The sequence below is a fragment of the Rhinopithecus roxellana genome, chromosome 5 (genome assembly GCF_007565055.1).
Source record: "Rhinopithecus roxellana isolate Shanxi Qingling chromosome 5, ASM756505v1, whole genome shotgun sequence".
NCBI classification, from domain to species: domain Eukaryota; kingdom Metazoa; phylum Chordata; class Mammalia; order Primates; family Cercopithecidae; genus Rhinopithecus; species Rhinopithecus roxellana.
The window spans coordinates 174,333,896-174,352,254 of NC_044553.1; the positions used below are offsets into that span (position 1 = coordinate 174,333,896).

Here is an 18,359-nt window from a genome sequence, read left to right on the forward strand (position 1 = left end):
GTGACACCAGTAACCAGTAGCTATCCTGGCTGGTTTCCTTTGACATTCTTGGCTCTATTGAGTTCTCTGGGTGCATTGGGTGCAGTTTTGCCTAACACTGCTCCAGCTCTCTGATACAAGTCACTGATAAAAGCCATTGTCTCAGAAAGGCTGCTGTCTGGAGTCAGCGAGCCATCACTAGAGCGTGGAGCAAGTTCTTTGGTACCTCTCAAGAAGGAGATGTGACCCACTGTAGGGCAACTAAATGCTTTCAAGAATGGCTGCATGATGGGGTGAGACGTGAACTTCTAAAATCTGCAGTGGTCAATTCAGAAGACCTGTGCTTGGCTTCGCAGGAGGAGATGTGGCCCAGAGCAGAAGTCAAGCATGTAGGGATGCTCTGCTTGTTCACATTTTTCATTATTCAGGAAGCCACAGTTTCAAAAAATGTTTTTAATGGATCTAAGCTATGGAAAATCTCCCCTCCCCCATCACAATTTTTGGTTGATCAGGGCTTGCTAGTTTAGCATCCAGTGCAAGCAGCATTTAAATAGCAGCAGTGGCTACAGCTACAGGATGGACACCTGGTATTTAGACCTGGCTTGTAACTATGTTGGGGGCAGTGCTCAAAACTCACAGCATCTGCTGGGCGTGGTGGCTCACTCCTGTCATCTCAGCACTTTGGGAGGTCGAGGTGGGTGGATCACTTGAGGTCAGGAGTTCGAGACCAGCATGGCCAACGTGGTGAAACCCTGTCTCTACTAAAAATACAAAGAATTAGCTGGGCATGGTGGTTCATGCGTGTAGTCCCAGGTACATGGGAGGCTGAGGCAGGAGAATTGCTTGAACCCAGGAGGCAGAGGTTGCAGTGAGCCGTGATGGCGCCACTGCACTCCAGTCCGGGTGACAGAGTGAAACGCCATCTCAAAAAAAAAAAAAAAAAAAAAAACCTCACAGCATCAAATGCTCCACCTGAAGCTGGCAAGATCTTGGCATGTTCTTCAAAACTCAACGTAATGGTTTTGACTCTTTACCCATTACCCTGTTCGGTCAACATTTAGTACCATCACCATGCTAAGAGCAGGGAGAGAGACAGGAGTATAAAGTGTTTCTTGACATTGAAGGCCCCACATCTTGTGTAGGAGCAGGAGATGGATGAGAAAGTGCCAGGACCTCTGCCGAAATCACTACAGGGCATAGTGGGCATGGGACTCTGTTTCCTTTACATCTTCGCTCCTCCCCTTGACTAGACTGGAGCCTCTCTACCAGAAGGCCATGGGTATCATCTAGAAAATAGATACTTTTTTGTCTGAGGGGCCAGTGGTGCAATGGATTAAAAAAAATATAGATTTTTACATGTGCATTTTTTGGGGGTCAGGCACTGCAGCTTTCTTCAGATTCTTTTTTTTTTTTTTTGAGACGGAGTCTTGCTGTGTCGCCCAGGCTGGAGTGCAGTGGCGCGATCTCGGCTCACTGCAAGTTCCGCCTCCCGGGTTCACACCATTCTCCTGGCTCAGCCTCCTGAGTAGCTGGGACTACAGGCGCCCACCACCGCGCCCGGCTTATTTTTTTTTGTATTTTTAGTAGAGATAGGGTTTCACTGTGGTCTTGATCTCCTGACCTTGTGATCCGCCCGCCTCGGCCTCACAAAGTGCTGGGATTACAGGCTTGAGCCACCGCGCCCGGACTTTTTTTTTTTTTTTTGGAGACGGAGTCTGACTCTGTCGCCCAGGCTGGAGTGCAGTGGCCGGATCTCAGCTCACTGCAAGCTCCGCCTCCCAGGTTCACGCCATTCTCCTGCCTCAGCCTCCCGTGTAGCTGGGACTACAGGCGCCCGCCACCGTACCTGGCTAATTTTTTGTATTTTTAGTAGAGATGGGGTTTCACCGTGTTAGCCAGGATGGTATTGATCTCCTGACCCCGTGATCCACCCGTCTCGGCCTCCCAAAGTGCTGGGTCTTCAGATTCTTAGAGGAGGCTTTGGTTTGAAAAGGCATACTGATTAGCATGGTGTGGTGGTTACCCCTGTAATCCCAGCTACTCAGGAGACTGAGGCAGGAGAATCTCTTGAACCCAGGAGGTGGAGGTTGCAGTGGCTGAGATCGTGCCACTGCAGTTTAGCCTGGGTGACAGAGTAAGATTCCGTCTCAAAAAAGAAAAAAGGGCATGCTGGGCTGGATTTGTACCCTTGTCGAACAGGGCTTTCTTTTTGCCTCTGTTCACCAGCAGACTCAGTCTGTGTGCAGAGGCATTGGGCAGACTCTGCATGATGCCTCTGGGATGTACCCAGAGAAAGAAAAGGGCTTTGGGAAATTCAGTGCTGTGAAATAGTGTTAATTTACCTTGGGTGTCCAAAGAGGCCCAGGAAAGGCTGAATTCCTCTAAACTCTAGAAGGATTCCAGTGGCCTGCCTGAAGGAAGAGCTGTTGTCATCCCTGTCCGTCTTGGGCAGCCTGGCCCTGATCACTGGTCTCTGTCCCCAGGTCCGGACACTGTTTGTCAGCGGCCTCCCTGTGGACATTAAACCCAGAGAACTCTACTTGCTCTTCCGGCCGTTCAAGGTGAGTCAGGACCTGGCCACCCCCGGGTGGAGGCTGGGACCCTGGAGAAGCAGCCGGGTCGGGCCGGGCAGCAGGGTGATGCGGGAAGGTGTGGCAGAAGCTGTGGGGGCAGGTCCAGCCCTCTGTCCTGGTTGTGCGAATTCACATGCTGCCTTCTGAGCCTGTTTCCTCGCCAGTTAAATGGAGACAGTAAGAATCTTTTTTTTTCCCCTTGAGACAGAGTCTTGCTGTGTTGCCCAGGCTAGGGTGCAGTGGCGTGATCTTGGCTCACTGCAACCTCCGCCTCCTGGGTTCAAGCAATTCTCCTGCCTCAGCCTCCTGAGTAGCTGGGATTACAGGCACGCACCATTATGCCTGGCTAATATTTGTGTTTTTAGTAGAGATGGGGTTTCACCATGTTGGTCAGGCTGGTCTTGAACTCCTGACCTCGTGATCCACCCGCCTCAGCCTACCAAAGTGCTGGGATTACAGGCGTGAGCCACGGTGCTTGGCGCTTTTTTTTGGTTTGTTTTGTTTTGAGACAGAGTCTCGCTCTGTCGCCCAAGCTGGAGTGCAGTGACGTGATCTTGGCTCACTGCAACCTCCGCCTCCCGGGTTCAAGCGATTCTCCTGCCTCTGCCTCCTGAGTACCTGGGACTACAGGCACCCTCCACCATGCCTAGCTAGTTTTTGTATGTTTAGTAGAGATGAGGTTTCACCATGTTGGCCATGATGGTCTGGATCTCTTGACCTTGTGAGCTGCCCGCCTTGACCTCCCAAAGTGCTGGGATTACAGGCGTGAGCCATGGTGCTCAGCTAACAGTAAGAATCTTTAAATAGGCCGGGCGCGGTGGCTCAAGCCTGTAATCCCAGCACTTTGGGAGGCCGAGACGGGCGGATCATGAGGTCAGAAGATCGAGACCACCCTGGCTAACACGGTGAAACACCGTCTCTACTAAAAAAAATACAAAAAACTAGCCGGGCGAGGTGGCGGCGCCTGTAGTCCCAGCTACTACGGAGGCTGAGGCAGGAGAATGGCGTGAACCCGGGAGGCGGAGCTTGCAGTGAGCTGAGATCTGGCCACTGCACTCCAGCCTGGGTGACAGAGCGAGACTCCGTCTCAAAAAAAAAAAAAAAAAGAATCTTTAAATATATGTGGTTATATAAAGAATCTTTGGCCGGGCGCGGTGGCTCAAGCCTGTAATCCCAGCACTTTGGGAGGCCGAGATGGGTGGATCACGAGGTCAGGAGATCAAGACCATCCTGGCTAACACGGTGAAACCCCATCTCTACTAAAAATACAAAAAATTAGCCAGGCGAGGTGGCAGGCGCCTGTGGTCCCAGCTACTCGGGAGGCTGAGGCAGGAGAATGGCATGAACCCGGGAGGCGGAGCTTGCAGTGAGCTGAGATCTGGCCACTGCACTCCAGCCTGGGCGACAGAGCAAGACTCCGTCTCAAAAAAAAAAAAAAAAAAAAAAAGAATCTTTGAGATTCAATGTAGCCTTTTCAGTTTGCAGATGAGAAAACTTAAAAGGTAAGGTCTGTGCTCTCGGGTTACTAGTTAGTGGAGCAAATGGAAATTTCTGCCTGAAGTGATGAGTGCTGCCGCCTTATGCCCACCCCACGTGCCAGACCGTGTGATTCAGAACGCAAGGCGGTGAGCGCTTGGCAGTGGTGGAGGTCAGGGTGGGTTGATGTTGACAGGGAGAAGGCTGTGAGAATGATTCAGGGGAGCCCTGGGGAAAGCGGGGGCTGATGAGGTGGCAGCGCTGGGTTAGCACAACACATGCTTCTGACCTTCCGCGGTAACAGCCGCCTCTCTCCGCAGGGGTATGAAGGGTCCCTGATCAAGCTCACCGCGAGACAGGTAATTTCTCTCCTAGGGTTTTCTTCCTCCCAGCCCAGACTGATTGCTGAGCTTCGAACAGGGGCCTGTTAACCTTTCCCTAATCTAGAGGCATCTGGCGGTAGAGACTTGCTCCCTGTTGTCCCGTTTCTCACAGAGCAGCCTCTGTAGGTCCCACTGTCCCTTTACTGGCTGTCTGAGCCCAGCCAGCTCCTGGTCCTCCCTGTCTGTTTCTTGGGAATCTGGGAGCCTGGCTGGCTGAGGATAGTAGAGCAGTTAGCTGAGCTCTGGTTTTTTTTTTTGTTTTGAGATGGAGTTTTGCTCTTGTTGCCCAGGCTGGAGTGCAATGGCGTGATTGAGCTCTTGCTTTTGATACAAGGAGGCCAGGGCCTGCTTGCCGTCGGGGGTTGTTTGGGGTCTAGACTGATTCTTGGGAAAATGAAGTTGGAGCAGTTTTCAACCTATTGCTCCTCGATAGAACCGGAGTCTTCCCATGCCCTTGATACATTGGTGTCTCCTTTCTTGCTGGGGAAAACACTGGGACTGACTTTTAGTTATCTGCATGCATTAAAAACAATACTTTTACTAAAAGGGCAATGTTTAATTCGGTGGAATTAAGCTCCGTTGACATCATTTCCCACAGGGTATTCCTGGGGAAGGAGACTTGACTTTTGGTGCACATTAAGCTGCTGTTCCGGTGAACTATAGGGAGGACATGGGCTGGAGTTCTGGGGGGCTTTTTTTCCTTTTGTATTCTCATCAGCAGGGCAAATACTGTTTCCACATAGGTGATACTCTTTTTTGTTGTTATTTTGGAGGGAGAGGTGGAATGCTGGGAGAGATATAAGGGTGTTCTCTCTTTTTCCTACTAGCCTGTTGGTTTTGTGATCTTTGACAGCCGGGCAGGAGCAGAAGCAGCCAAGAATGCACTGAACGTGAGTAGGTGGAGAATGGGTCTTCTCTGACCCACAGCCCTCTTAGGCAGTGGGTGTGCAGATGTATCTTATTTCCCAGCCATTCCTGGGCAGAGTCCTTGGCGAAACTGTCTGTGCCAAAGGCCTGAGCTGCCTTTCCTCTGCCTCAGCCACTGTGTGGGCAAGTCTTCCAGGCGAGCTTGTTTACGGGGCTCTTCTCTACTCTCTGCCATTAACACTCTGGGTCCTCCAGAGTAAGCCTTTCTCTTCTTTTCTCTACCCATGTAGGGTATTCGTTTTGATCCCGAGAATCCACAGACCCTGAGGCTAGAGTTTGCCAAAGCCAACACCAAGATGGCCAAGAGCAAGCTAATGGCAACCCCAAATCCCAGCAACGTGCACCCCGCCCTAGGAGCACACTTCGTCGCACGGGACCCCTGTGAGTGGCACTCTGAGCTGACAGGCCCTCATGGAGTTGCATTCGGGGCAGACTTACAGACTCTTGCAGAGGGGAGCCCCTTTCCCAGGAGGCTTTTTGTGTCCATGGCCACCCATTTTTGAAACACCTGGTTTTCCTCCCTCCCCTGCAGCCTTCTTAGAGCTTCTGAGCTGCCAGGGCTTCCAGCTTCCCTGAAACCTTCTTTGATTTTTCATTTGAGACGGGCTGAGGCCTACCTGAAAGCAGGCAGGATGCACACCATGCCAGGCCAATTTAATGTGACTTCCTTGCCTGGTCTCGGGGTCCTTGGTGGTTGGGGGTGGTCTGGCCTCAGTGTGGGGCATATGGCTCAACCATAGTGCTAGGTCGCCTTCTCTCTTTGGAAGGGGAGGCGAGTGTTCTAATGGTGGAGGCCGTTGTCTCCTGTTGTAGATGACCTGATGGGGGCTGCTCTGATCCCTGCATCTCCAGAGGCCTGGGCCCCCTACCCTTTGTACACCACAGAGCTGGCCCCAGCCATCTCCCATGCTGCGTTCACCTATCCAGCTGCCACTGCCGCTGCCGCCGCCCTCCATGCTCAGGTAAGCCCCTTCAGGTTGGGGAGGGCGAAGAACGAGGGCTCTTAGCTGGCCAGACTTTGCATGTGCGCCTGGCCACTTGGCTGCTGCTGTCCCAGAGCTGCAGCAGAACTCTTGTCTTCCTTGATGGTTTGAAAGCCCAGACACCAGGGACCTATTTGTCCCTGCCCTTGGGTTTAGGATCTGACGGGGAGGGAGAAGATAACCCACGAGTTCCCGTGGAGGATGCCAGGCAGCCCAGCTGCGGTTCCCCAGCCCCGAGCACTCCTGCCCAGCCACCGACTGTGTTCTCCCATGGTGATGGGACTATGACTCCAGTCCTAACCTGGGTATGATCTCTGGAGCCAGACCATCTGCCTCTGCCCCTTCCTATCTCTTTCATCAAGCTCTTACAGATTGCTGTGCCTCAATTTTTTTTTTGTTTTCTTTTTTTTTAGTCATGTGAAAAATGGGAATGCTCGGATAATCTGCCTTCGGGTTGTTATGAAAGTTAGATGTCAAGACAAAGTGACTAGTGAGTGCTAGGATGTAACCTGGAGCACCCTGAGAGCTCACTGAGTGTTAGCTCTCGTTTCCATGAAGGCTGGACACTGTTCACTGTGAACCTGTGCTGGGCAGGAAACAGGGAGTGAATGCTTCTGGGGAGAGTCGGGGCTATTAGAACAGGGCCAGGAAAGCTCTGTGTGGGGTGCTGGGCTGGGTGCCCAATGGGCAGGCAGGGGGTCAGTCTCTCCCCTGGCCATGCAGGCACTTCCTCTCGTCTGATTCGGTCACAAGTGCAGGTCACTGGAGCACACTGCAGGGGAGGTCTCTTCCCACTGTGTGTGTCGGGGAGCAGGGGGGTGCCTCACAGTGGCAATGACAGGATGTGGCCAGGCAGCCACAGGAAGGGGCTGGGGGGCACTTTTGAGCCCACTTCAACCTCTGACCAGCCAGGTGATGAGCGCTGATCCCCAGGAAGAGCTGCTTGGCCAGGGTGTGCTGTGCTGCTGCGAAGGAGAGAATCCAGGTTGCTGGGACCTGGCTGGGGAGCAGGAGGGGATGGGGAAGGAAAGTAGGAGAAGCCAGAAAGGAGGGTTCACAGGAGCCAGAGCTGAGGCGGGAAGAGTTGGGTGCTCTGCCCGAGAGCTGTGTGCACATCCATTTTCAGGCTCTTCCAGGGGCTTAGTGACACCTGGGTTTGTCCAGTTCCAAAGCAGAAAGGGGCCACTACCCTAGCCAACTGTTTTCCCCAGCAGGGGAGTGCTCCCTGGCTCCACAACATTCAGTTGTACTGAGGGCAGAATTGTGGTTAACCTTGGCACTCTTCCCCAGCTGAGCACCACAAATAGCTCAAAAGTTGATCAGAGAATAAGGAAGGTGGTAAAGACCTTCCCCTGGAGGGAATTGTTGGGTATTTACTGCAAACTGGGTTCTGTGGCTGGAAGAGAGCGGCCAGCAGGGAAGCCCATCCTGTCTACCCTGACCTGGGCAGTGACTTGATGCTTCAGGTCAAGAGGATGTTTAACTGTAAGGCCCTGGGAGTCACTGAAAGGAATCACAGGCTCCCACCTCACTGGGCTCCTCACCTCTGATCCCAGCTTTGACACCAGTTAGCTACATGATCCTCACCTCTGGGCCTCTGTGTCCCCATCTGTAAAATGAGAGGGATAGACTAGATCAGGTGGAGAGGTTCTGCCCCATCCTCTGAGTTGCTAGGCTGTGACAGAGGTTGGGAGCCAGGGACAATGAGTTTGTCAAATGAATCAGAGAGGGCACCTCTTCCCAGCCAGCTGGGGGTGGCAGTGCTCTCTCGCCCTGAGCTCCACGCCATAGGGCTTCCTTCCTCCTGTTGGCTTCCCTCCCAGTTTTCTCCCACCCCGTCCACACTCTGCAGCTGTCCAACTCTGGCCTAAATCCTGGTTCTCAACAGCTGTGGGACTTTGGGCACGTTACCCACTGTCTCTGTTTCTGTAAAATGGTGATGATAATGCCTACTTGATAGGTGTGTTGTTCACATGATGGCGTGGAGTCACATGATGGCGTGGAGGGAGTGCTGTGCAAGTGCAGATGGTCGTGATTGTTACTTAATATCATTATTGTCTGGGTCCCCTTGGGTCCTCTCTGAGGCTGGAGGCCTCTTCGTGCCTGAGTTCCTGCCTTCTGGCCTTCCTTGGACGGGGACTGGGATACAGGCCACCCACCCCAAAGGATAGTGGCATTTTTGGGGAGGCGGGCTAATGGGAAGAGATTAGACCAGGGAGTCATTAGTTCTGTCCTTGCTACTCAGACTCTCTGGGCACCCATTTCCTCAATAGTAAAACGGGTTGTTTTACTGTTCGCCGACTAAGAACATTTTATTATTTTCCTTCCAATAGCCCCACTGCTTGCCCCCTGACAGTGCTGCCCCAGAGATGGGGGATAATAGTGTCTAAATAAAGGAAATATGGGCCGGGCGCGGTGGCTCAAGCCTGTAATCCCAGCGCTTTGGGAGGCCGAGGAGGGCAGATCACGAGGTCAGGAGATCGAGACCATCCTGGCTAACATGGTGATACCCTGTCTCTACTAAAAATACAAAAAATTAGATGGATGTGGTGGCAGGCACCTATAATCCCAGCTACTCGGGAGGCTGAGGCAGGAGAATGGCGTGAACCTGGGAGGTGGAGCTTGCAGTGAGCCGAGATCATGCCACTGCACTCCAGCCTGGGCGGCAGAGTGAGACTCCATCTCAAAAAAATGAATAAATAAAATAAAAATAAAAATAAATAAAGGAAGTATGGACACTGTTGAGCTTGAGTGGATTGTTCTGAACCCAAAGGACCAATAGGACTGAGTTTTTCTGTGCCTGGGGGCAAGGAGGTGACTTCAGGAGAAGGTAGCAGCTAAAAGACAAGGGGATGAGAACAAGTACCTCTACCCCAGCTGCATGCCCTTTGCCAGTAGCCCAGCCTGAGCCCACAGCTACGTGGCTACGGAGACCAGACCTGCAGGAGGGGTCCTGGAGGTTGTTCGGTCCTGCTCTGTCTTGGCAGGAGGCCACCTTGTCTGGCCTTCTGACCCTCTTGACGGAATCCTCCCTTTTAAGAGGGTGAGGCACAAAAGCAACTGTGGATGGCAGGCCCAATGGGGTTCAGCATAGAAAGATGGTGGCCTAAAAAAGCAGGGGTTCTCAGTGTCCTATTGCATCCCAGGGTCCTCCCAGACTGGATTTCATTTGCCATTCCAAACTGAGGATATGTGGGTCTTCTATGGCTTTTTCTCCCCCTTAAACTGGTTCAGCCATTTACCAGTGACCTTAAGGTTACATAAACTACCTTGCCTCTATTTTCTTATCTGTATAATGGAGATGATAATAGCATCTACTTCATAGGGTTTTTATGAGGATTAAATGAACTTAGTATATGTTATCTACCTAGAACAGCATTGGTCACAGTGGAAGTGCTTCATGAGCAGTAGCTATTATTGTATTAGCATATCTGCATTTATGGAAAAAAATAGGCAGTTTTGTTCTCTTCCCTTTGGCTTATCATCCAATCCCCAGAAAACCTGTACTTTTAATTCTTCAGTTTGGTAGGTAGTTTGGAGCAGGTGTGTAAGTAAATCTATAGGTATGAATCTTAGAAAAACTATAATACATAATCTTTTAAAAACTTAAATATTAGGGCCAGGCGCAGTGGCTCACACCTGTAATCCCAGTACTTTGGGAGGCTGAGGTGGGCAGATCATGTGAGGTCAGGAGGTCAAGACCAGCCCGGCCAACAAGGTGAAACCCCGTCTCTACAAAAATACAAAAATTAGCTGGGCGTGGTGGCGGGCACCTGTAATCCCAGCTACTCGGGAGGCTGAGGCAGAAGAATTGCTTGAACCCAGGAGGCAGCGGTTGCAGTGAGCCAAGATAGTGCCACTTGCACTACAGCCTGGGTGACAGAGCAAGACTCTATCTCAAAAAAAAAAACAAAACTTAAATATGAGGACTTAAAAAAATATTAGTAAGTGTAGCTCTGCATTTTGGGCGCCTGGCTAGTACACCATTGTAAGAATGTGTCCAGTTCCCTGTAGATGGTAAGTTGGTTTGTTTGTACAGTTTTTGCTTAGTGATAGCTATACAACAATGGATATCCTTGTGCGTACTTCTCTGGGCACCTCTTCTGTTTTGTTTTGTTTTTTTCCTTTTTCTTTTTTTTTTTTTTTGAGACAGAGTTTCACTCTTGTTGCCCAGGTTAGAGTGCAGTGGCACTATCTTGACTCACCGCAACCTTTGCCTCCCAGGTTCAAGCAATTCTCCTGCCTCAGCCTCCCTAGTAGCTGGGATTACAGGCATGTGCCACCACACCTGGCTAATTTTGTAGTTTTAGTAGGGACGGAGTTTCTCCATGTTGATCAGGCTGGTCTCAAACTCCCGATCTCAGGTGATCTGCCCTCCTCAGCCTCCCAAAGTGCTGGGATTACAGGCATGAGCCACCGTGCCCGGCCATTGTTTTGCTTTCTTTATGATAAATTCCTAGAACTATGACAAGGTCAAAGTGTAGACTTACCAATCTGGGTTAAATATTGTTTTAATTTCAGATGAGTGAGGCTTCCATAGTTTTGGTTGTTTGTATCTTTTTTTTGTTTTTCTTTTTTCAGTTACTTTTTTTTTTTGAGACAGTCTCACTCCATTGCCCAGGCTAGAGTGCAGTGGCATGATCTTCGCTCTTTGCAACCTCTGCCTCCTGGGCTCAAGCACAATCCTCCTGCCTCAGTCTCCTGAATTGCTGGGATTGCAGGTGTGTGCTACCAAGCCCAGCTAATTCTTGTATTTTTTGCAGAGACAGGGTTTCGTCATATTGGCCATGCTGGTCTCAAGGCTCAAGAGATCCGCCCACCTCTGCCTCCTAGAGTGCTGGGATTACAGGCGTGAGCTGGCGCACCTGGCCTTATATTTATTCTTATGTAGGTTCATCCCGTTTCTTGCTTTCTGGTGCATCTTTTCAACTGGTCGGTCCCAGGATCTGAGAGAGGGCTGAGTTTGCATCCTCCGCTCTTTGTTTTGAAGCAGCCCTCTCGGAGCCTGTAGGGTGGACTCTCAGGAGCCGCCTCTCCCCCTGGGCACAACTGGAGGCCCTGAAAGGACACTGTGGGTGCCCTGTCTTGCTGGCCTGGTCCCCTGGCAGTTCTCCTGTTCGGAGCTGGAGCAGAAAGAAGAGCTCTAGGAAGGGACTGTGTGGCTTCTAGAGGACCCAGGCCACTGGTCTATGCCAGGCAACCAAAGGAAGTAGAAAAGCAGCCCTTCTAAATGCATTCTGTCTGCTTCAGTGGCACAGCTGTCCCAGGCCCAAATATGGGAGCTTTCCTCTACTTTCTCCCCAAGGAGTCCCTCAAGCTGGAGGGAAAGTCGCTGCTTGAGAAGCAGGAGTCTGAGCACATTGTAGCAAGAGTGTAGGGCAGGATCCAGCAGATTTGCTGAGGGCGGCCTTAAGCAGTCATTCAAGGCCTCCGCTGCCCAGTGGTGAAAGCAGGTGGGTTGCAGGCCTCCTGAGCTCTTTTCACTCTGTCATCCATGTTGTCCCCTTGTCCAGCCCTGTGGGACACCCAGCCTGTCAGGGACTTCCCTTGCTGTGGGGTTGCGCCAGCTGGAGGCTACATGAAGGGCAGTGGTCAGGGCCCACTAAGGGGCTCCCTGAGCTGGTGCCAGCCGCCGGCTTCTCTGGTAGCAGCATTGCTGGTTTCCTTGTGTGTCCTTCTCTTGTGGAATAAGTGCTAGTGTCCAGCCAGGTGTCTAACTTCCTGCTGAGCTCCTGGGAGGATGTGGTGGCTGGAATTCTGCGGTGTACAAAACAGCACCTAGAATTTGGCGGGGATAGGAACAGGTTCTTAGGAAGCTTCCATCAGCCCCCAGATGGCCTGGCATGGCTTACCCAGGAAGCAGGAGTTTCCAGCAGCCAAGTGGGTAACTGGGTCTGCCTGCTTCAACCTCAAGGGAGCTGCCTGCAGACCCAGCTTCTACTCCTTTCCTACCACATGCTCATGTGCTGCCCCTTCCCTTCCTGAGGGGACTCCAGCTCCCCTCCCTGGATGCTCATCCCCCAACCCCAACTCAAGGTCCTGTGTTGTCCTGTCCCCCCACCCCCACCCCCTTCTCCCTGTCCTGGGTCAGGCTGGGACAGACATGCTTCACCGTGCATAACTGGGGCAGGCGGCCTTCCCTGCGGTCTTGGCAGTCAGCATACTTGCCTTCCAGATGACTGGCCCACGGGAGGAGGGAATGTGTCATTTTCTTGACCAGTCTCTGGGAACCCAGCTTTGGGGCTACTGCTCTGTGGGGCCTTCTGGCAAGTGCCAGGGTTTAGGCAGCTTCCAGGCACTGGTGAGGATGAGCTCAGATAGCTGCCACCCCCCTGACGTTATAGACTTCTAGCTTGTGATGGAGGGCATGGCACAGCGGGGAGGGAAGGTCAAAATAGGGGAGCCTCAGCTGGGTCTCATCCATGGCTTCTCAGAAGAATCAGGACAGATGGACAGATGTTAGAGAGTCCTTACCCCTTAGGGTCCACATGGACGTTGGTTTATTTATTTATTTATTTATTTATTTATTTATTTATTTATTTATTTTTTGAGACGGAGTCTCGCTCTGTCGCCCAGGCTGGAGTGCAGTGGCCAGATCTCAGCTCACTGCAAGCTCCGCCTCCCGGGTTTACGCCATTCTCTCGCCTCAGCCTCCCGAGTAGCTGGGACTACAGGCGCCCACCATCTCGCCCGGCTAATTTTTTTTTTTTTTTTTTTTTTGTTTTTTGTTTAATTGATAAAGGAAAAAGGTTTAATTGACTCACAGTTCTAAAGGGCTGGGGAGGTCTCAGAAAACTTACAATCATGATGGAAGGCAAAGGAGAAGCAGGCCCTTCAGGAAGGAGTGAGTGCCCCGGCTAATTTTTTGTATTTTTTTTAGTAGAGACGGGGTTTCACCGTGTTAGCCAGGATGGTCTCGATCTCCTGACCTCGCGATCTGCCCGTCTCGGCCTCCCAAAGTGCTGGGATTACAGGCTTGAGCCACCGTGCCCAGCCGTTTTTTTTTTTTTTTTTTTTTTTGAGACGGAGTTTTGCCCTTATTGCCCAGGCAGGAGTGCAATGGTGTGATCTTGGCTCGCCGCAACCTCTGCCTCCCGGGTTCAAGCGATTGTCCTGCCTCAGCCTCCCGAGTAGCTGGGATTACAGGCATGCACCACCATGCCCGGCCAATTTTGTATTGTTGTTGTTGTTGTTGTTTTCTTTTTGAGACGGAGTCTTACTCTGTCGCCCAGGCTGGAGTGCAGTGGTGCAATCTCAGCTTGTTACAACCTCCATGTCCCGGGTTCACGCCATTCTCCTGCCTCAGCCTCCCGAATAGCTGGGACTTCAGGCGCCTGCCACCTCGCCCGGCTAATTTTTTTGTATTTTTAGTAGAGACGGGGTTTCACTGTGTTATCCAGGATGGTCTCGATCTCCTGACCTTGTGATCCACCTGCCTCGGCCTCCCAAAGTGCTGGGATTACAGGCGTGAGCCACCGAGCCTGGCCTAATTTTGTATTTTTAGTAGAGACTGGGTTTCTCCATATTGGTCAGGCTGGTCTTGAACTCCTGACCTCAGGTGGTCCGCCTCCCTCGACCTCCCAATGTGCTGGGATTACAGGCATGAGCCACCATGCCTGGCCTTGTTTTAATAGAGACAGTGTCTCACTACGTTGCCCATGCTGGTCTTGAACTCTTGATCCCATGTGATTCTCCCACCTCAGCTTCCCAAAGTGTTGGGATTACAGGTGTGTGCCACTGCACCTGGCCTTACTGTATCTTTGCATCCTGTCTTACCTGATCCTCACAACCACTCATGTCTTCATCATTTCTGACCTATAGCTAGATGAGGACACTGAGACCCAAAGAAGTTAAACACAAATGTACGAGGCTCATTCTCTTCCTCCTCCTCTGTGGAATTAGTAATTCCATGCTGTGTCAGTAAAGGGGAAGGGCAGGTTGCTGACACCACTGCCCTCAGCTGCCAGGGCTCCTGCCAGTATAGTGGCCCATTTGGATTGGGCTTATTGGGGTATGAGATGCCTGTGTGACCTTCTTTCGCTAGAACCTGTGTCCTGCAGAGGAGGCACATCAGGCAATGCACTGCCACTTTCCGGATAGAGAAACTGATGCTTAAAGGTAAGTAACTGGCCCGATGTCTGCCAGCCAGTCAGTGACAGAACCAGGACTCCAATGGAGATACCGACAGCCATGGTTACTGAGCTTCTTGTTGAGGGAAGGGATGCACAGCTGGCTCCTGACACTGGCTTCTCTTGCAGGTGCGCTGGTACCCTTCCTCTGACACCACCCAGCAAGGATGGAAGTACCGTCAGTTCTGTTAGTTCTTCAGTAAGTGTTGGCCCCAGAGGCCCAGGACAAGTGTCCTGCTCCCTGCAGGGCCGTGGTTCCTCCCTCTGCCCGGGTCTCAAGAGCTTAGCCGAGCCCAGAGCAGGCCTGGCTTTAGCTCTAGTCCCACGCCTCTGCTCACGGCCGCCTCTCTCCCTCCCTCCAGGTCTGGTCACCAGGGAGGTGGTTCTGGGAATCTATGGTGGTGCCGGGACAGGCACCCTGAGTTCCCACTGCCCCCGGGCGGCCTGTACAGAGCTGCTGCTGCCCTCCAGAGACTGTGAATCCTAAGCCTGACTCAGTGGACTGCTTCCTCTTCCCCTCCCTCCTTTTTCTCATCTTGTTCTGCACCCTCAAGCCTTTCTCCAATGCCTCCCAGGAGGATTTGGGGACCTTCTCGCTGGGGCACCCAGATCCAGCTCGGAGACCTCACTGGGACCTGGCCAGGCCTGACCTCCCGCCCAAACTTGCTTCTGTAGCTCCCCCTTGAGGAAGCGAGGCATTTAATTTTGCATGTTTTCTGGCATGAATTAAGACACTTACACTTGTGTATATGTGAGTGTACAGTTTATTCTCACACTGTCACCATAGTGACAGGTCCTGGCTCCCAGTGGTTCATCCTGCCTGGCCCCTCTCCTCGCCCCACCCCTACACCCACCCTGCTTCAGGGAGGCCCAAGCCCCGTGGCCCCACACGCTTCCGGGCTTGGCTCCCACCTCCACCCAACAGATAGATGGGGTTTGCTTTTTCATTTCACACCGGACTCCTCCGCTCCTGTCTTCTTCTCGGATGGGCCAACAGTTGTAAGAAAGCCCTCTCTGCCCGTTCTGTTCACCTCTCCACAGCGCACCCCGCCTGCCACTGCTCCTCATTCTTTCTAAACCTCAAAACCAACCAAAACGTGAGAAGTATTTTTGTACCCTGTGTAACAAAATATTTATGCATCATAAAGGATTTTTCATGTGTGTACCATTAATTATTAAAGCGACCTCGTTCGCCCTGTCAGATAAGTTTAATGTTTAATGTTTAGTTTGAGGCATGAAGAAGAAAAGCGTTTCCATTCTTCAGCAGTACGCCTTTGCGTCAGGCATTTGTTTAAGAAAATGAAATGAAGGAAACACTGTGCAATGTTTTTTGTTTTGAGCATATCAGTGCTTTACCGTCAGCCGCAGCTGTGACTCTCTGGCCATTTCAGACTTGGGAGATGAGGCGGCTGTTGTCATTGCTGATCCTGTGAGAATGTGAAACTGGATAATATATGAAATGCAAAATAAAACAAAATCAAAATGACTGCTCTCTGGCCTTTGCTTCCCCCTTCCGTGGACGCAGACTGCCATTGGGAAGGCAGAGCCAGAGAGACGTGGAGTCGGGGGAAGGAAGTGAAGTGGGCCTGGCCTGCTGGCAGCTGGCTTGTGACTGTAAAGGTGGCAGGGGAGGACCTTGGAGCTCGCTTAGCCTCTCTGGCCTCCCTGTTTGTTTTTTTTTTTTTTTGGAGACGGAGTCTCGCTCTGTCGCCCGGGCTGGAGTGCAGTGGCCGGATCTCAGCTCATCGCAAGCTCCGCCTCCCGGGTTTATATGCCATTCTCCTGCCTCAGCCTCCCGAGTAGCTGGGACTACAGGCGCCTGCCACCACGCCCGGCTAGTTTTTTGTATTTTTTAGTAGAGACGGGGTTTCACCATGTTAGCCAGGATGGTCTCGATCTCCTGACCTCGTGATCCGCCCGTCTCGGCCTCCCAAAGTGCTGGGATTAAAGGCTTGAGCCACCGCGCCTGGCCTGGCCTCCCTGTTTGTAAGCTGGAGAAACAAAGTCCTAGGGAAAGTGACTTGCCTAAGGACCCGGCAGCTGTGGCTTCACTTCCTCAGTTTCCAGGCTGTCAGGGTAGGGAGAGACTCCCTGCACCCAGAGCAGGCTCCCAGGTGGGACCTTCCTTTTCTGGGGCGCAGTAATCTACTTGGCTTAACCATTTACGGCCTGTGGTCTTTTCGAGCCTTGCTCTAATAGAAGAGGACTGAGGTTTGGGCTGTTGGGCTCTGCCAGGTGGTATCTGCCCTTGGCTTGCCTCTTGTGAGGCTGTGCTGGAGGGAAGGCTAGGACCTGGAATCTTCGCCAGAAGGGATTAACCTTATCCACCCTGTAGTCTACGGGCTGCAACTCTGATTCCTGGAGCAGGAGCAAATGGGTGTGAGGCTCAGGGAAACTGTGCAGTGCTAAGAGCCCAGGCTGGCCTGGGCCAGGTGTCAGGAATGCCTGCCGTGGCCCTCAGGCTTCCCTTTTGTGACTTAGGGTCTTTGGTTCCTTGTCTGTGAAGAGGTGGCTTGAAATACTTTCCAGCTCTTACTGGAGGGCTGGTGCGCTGAACTCAGGGTTTAACTGTTTGTTTTTTCATCCACTCCTGGAAGAGCTGCCCTGCACCCCACCCCACCTCAGACCCAAAGCTGTGCCTGGAAAGGGAGGACAGCAGGGGCCCTGGAACGCCCCCTCCCAAAACAGGTGTTGCTCCAGCCTTGCTCTGAGCAAAACTAAAGTGGCTGTGGCTGGCTGTGGTCACTTCCTCACTTGCTGCTCAGGTGACCGCTCCCCGCCTTACCCCCATCTCCTGAATCCCAGTCCTGCACCACGGGTTGGCTTGGGTCTAAGCTGTCACTGCTGGCGACCCAGGTGCTGTGAGGGAGGAGGAGGAGGAGCCTGGCCAGGACCAGGCCCTGCAGGTAACCCTGGGTGGCTGTGGGTGAGTTACCTGGACCTCAGAGGGTGGCTGTGTTCATGCCTGGAGGAGTCTGGGGTTACTCGTCTGCCACACTGTGCCCCTTGCCTTGCTGCAGTATCGGACCAGCTGGCAAGGCCGCCCAGCCTTCAGCCCCTGCCTGTGCCAGTGGGGAAGCTGCTCTGAGCCCTGCGGCCCCCACCCAGGGCCACCCAGGGCTGACCTACTTCATCTGTGTCAAGAACCAGTGGGTCTTCCTGAGGTGGTGAATTATTTAGTGTAGGTGCCTGGGCCTTTCTGAGAGGGGCTAAGAAAGCTGCTCTATAATTTATAGGCCCCTGTGCCTGCGGCTTCCCTGGGGGGCCTCCTTCACGCTTTAGCCAGCAGGGCCCAGGCCTGGGTCTGAGAGGAGGAGGAGCCAGGGAAGGAGGAGCCCTGCAGCCATTCCAGAGGGCGCGCTCAGCCGGACTGGGGGCTTTTCTCAGCGTAGGGCCTCTGCAGAAAGGCCTAGTGGACAGTCACGTTTAGACTGAACTTGGGTTGGGGAGCCTTCAGTAGATCAGGGCTTCCTGGCTGAGGTCAGAAGCATCTGTGTCCTGATTCCCTGTCCTACTCTTTCCAGAAAGCAGCTCGTTCCCCCCAGAGTTGTTGAGTCCTGATGACAGTTGAAAGTGTTCCTTCCCTTCTGAAAGGCAGTTAGGCATCTGGGAACCACCAGGTTTCTTCCCCCCACCTCTCCCACCCATGGATGATGGAGTCTCACTGTCGCCCAGGCTGGAGTGCAGTGGGGCGATCTCGGCTCACCGCAACCTCTGCTTCCCGGGTTCAAGCCATGCTTCTGCCTCAGCCTCCTGAGTAGCTGGGATTACAGGCATGCACCACCACACTCAGCTAATTTTTGTATTTTTGGTAGAGATGGGGTTTCACCATGTTGGCCTGGCTGGTCTTGAACTCCTGACCTCATGATCTGCCTGCCTTGGCCTCCCAAAGTGCTAGGATTACAGGCG

General features: G+C 52.5%; 1 protein-coding gene across 4 annotated transcripts in view; it reads left to right on the forward strand.

Moving 5' to 3' along the window:
- RBPMS2 (RNA binding protein, mRNA processing factor 2) overlaps window positions 1-18,359 on the forward strand; it is a 94,023-nt gene that overhangs the window by 24,996 nt on the left and 50,668 nt on the right. The window contains exons 2-8 of one of the 4 annotated variants that reach the window (XM_030929872.1): window positions 2,463-2,540; window positions 4,349-4,387; window positions 5,239-5,301; window positions 5,569-5,719; window positions 6,152-6,300; window positions 14,580-14,649; window positions 14,813-15,936. In XM_030929872.1, the coding sequence (XP_030785732.1) occupies window positions 2,463-2,540; window positions 4,349-4,387; window positions 5,239-5,301; window positions 5,569-5,719; window positions 6,152-6,300; window positions 14,580-14,642 (543 nt within the window). In that variant the 3' untranslated portion in view covers window positions 14,643-14,649; window positions 14,813-15,936. Of the gene's footprint in view, window positions 1-2,462; window positions 2,541-4,348; window positions 4,388-5,238; window positions 5,302-5,568; window positions 5,720-6,151; window positions 6,301-6,477; window positions 6,625-14,579; window positions 14,650-14,812; window positions 15,937-18,359 lie in introns of those variants that run through there. The other 3 variants (XR_004057204.1, XM_030929870.1, XM_030929871.1) reach the window with 3 other exon arrangements.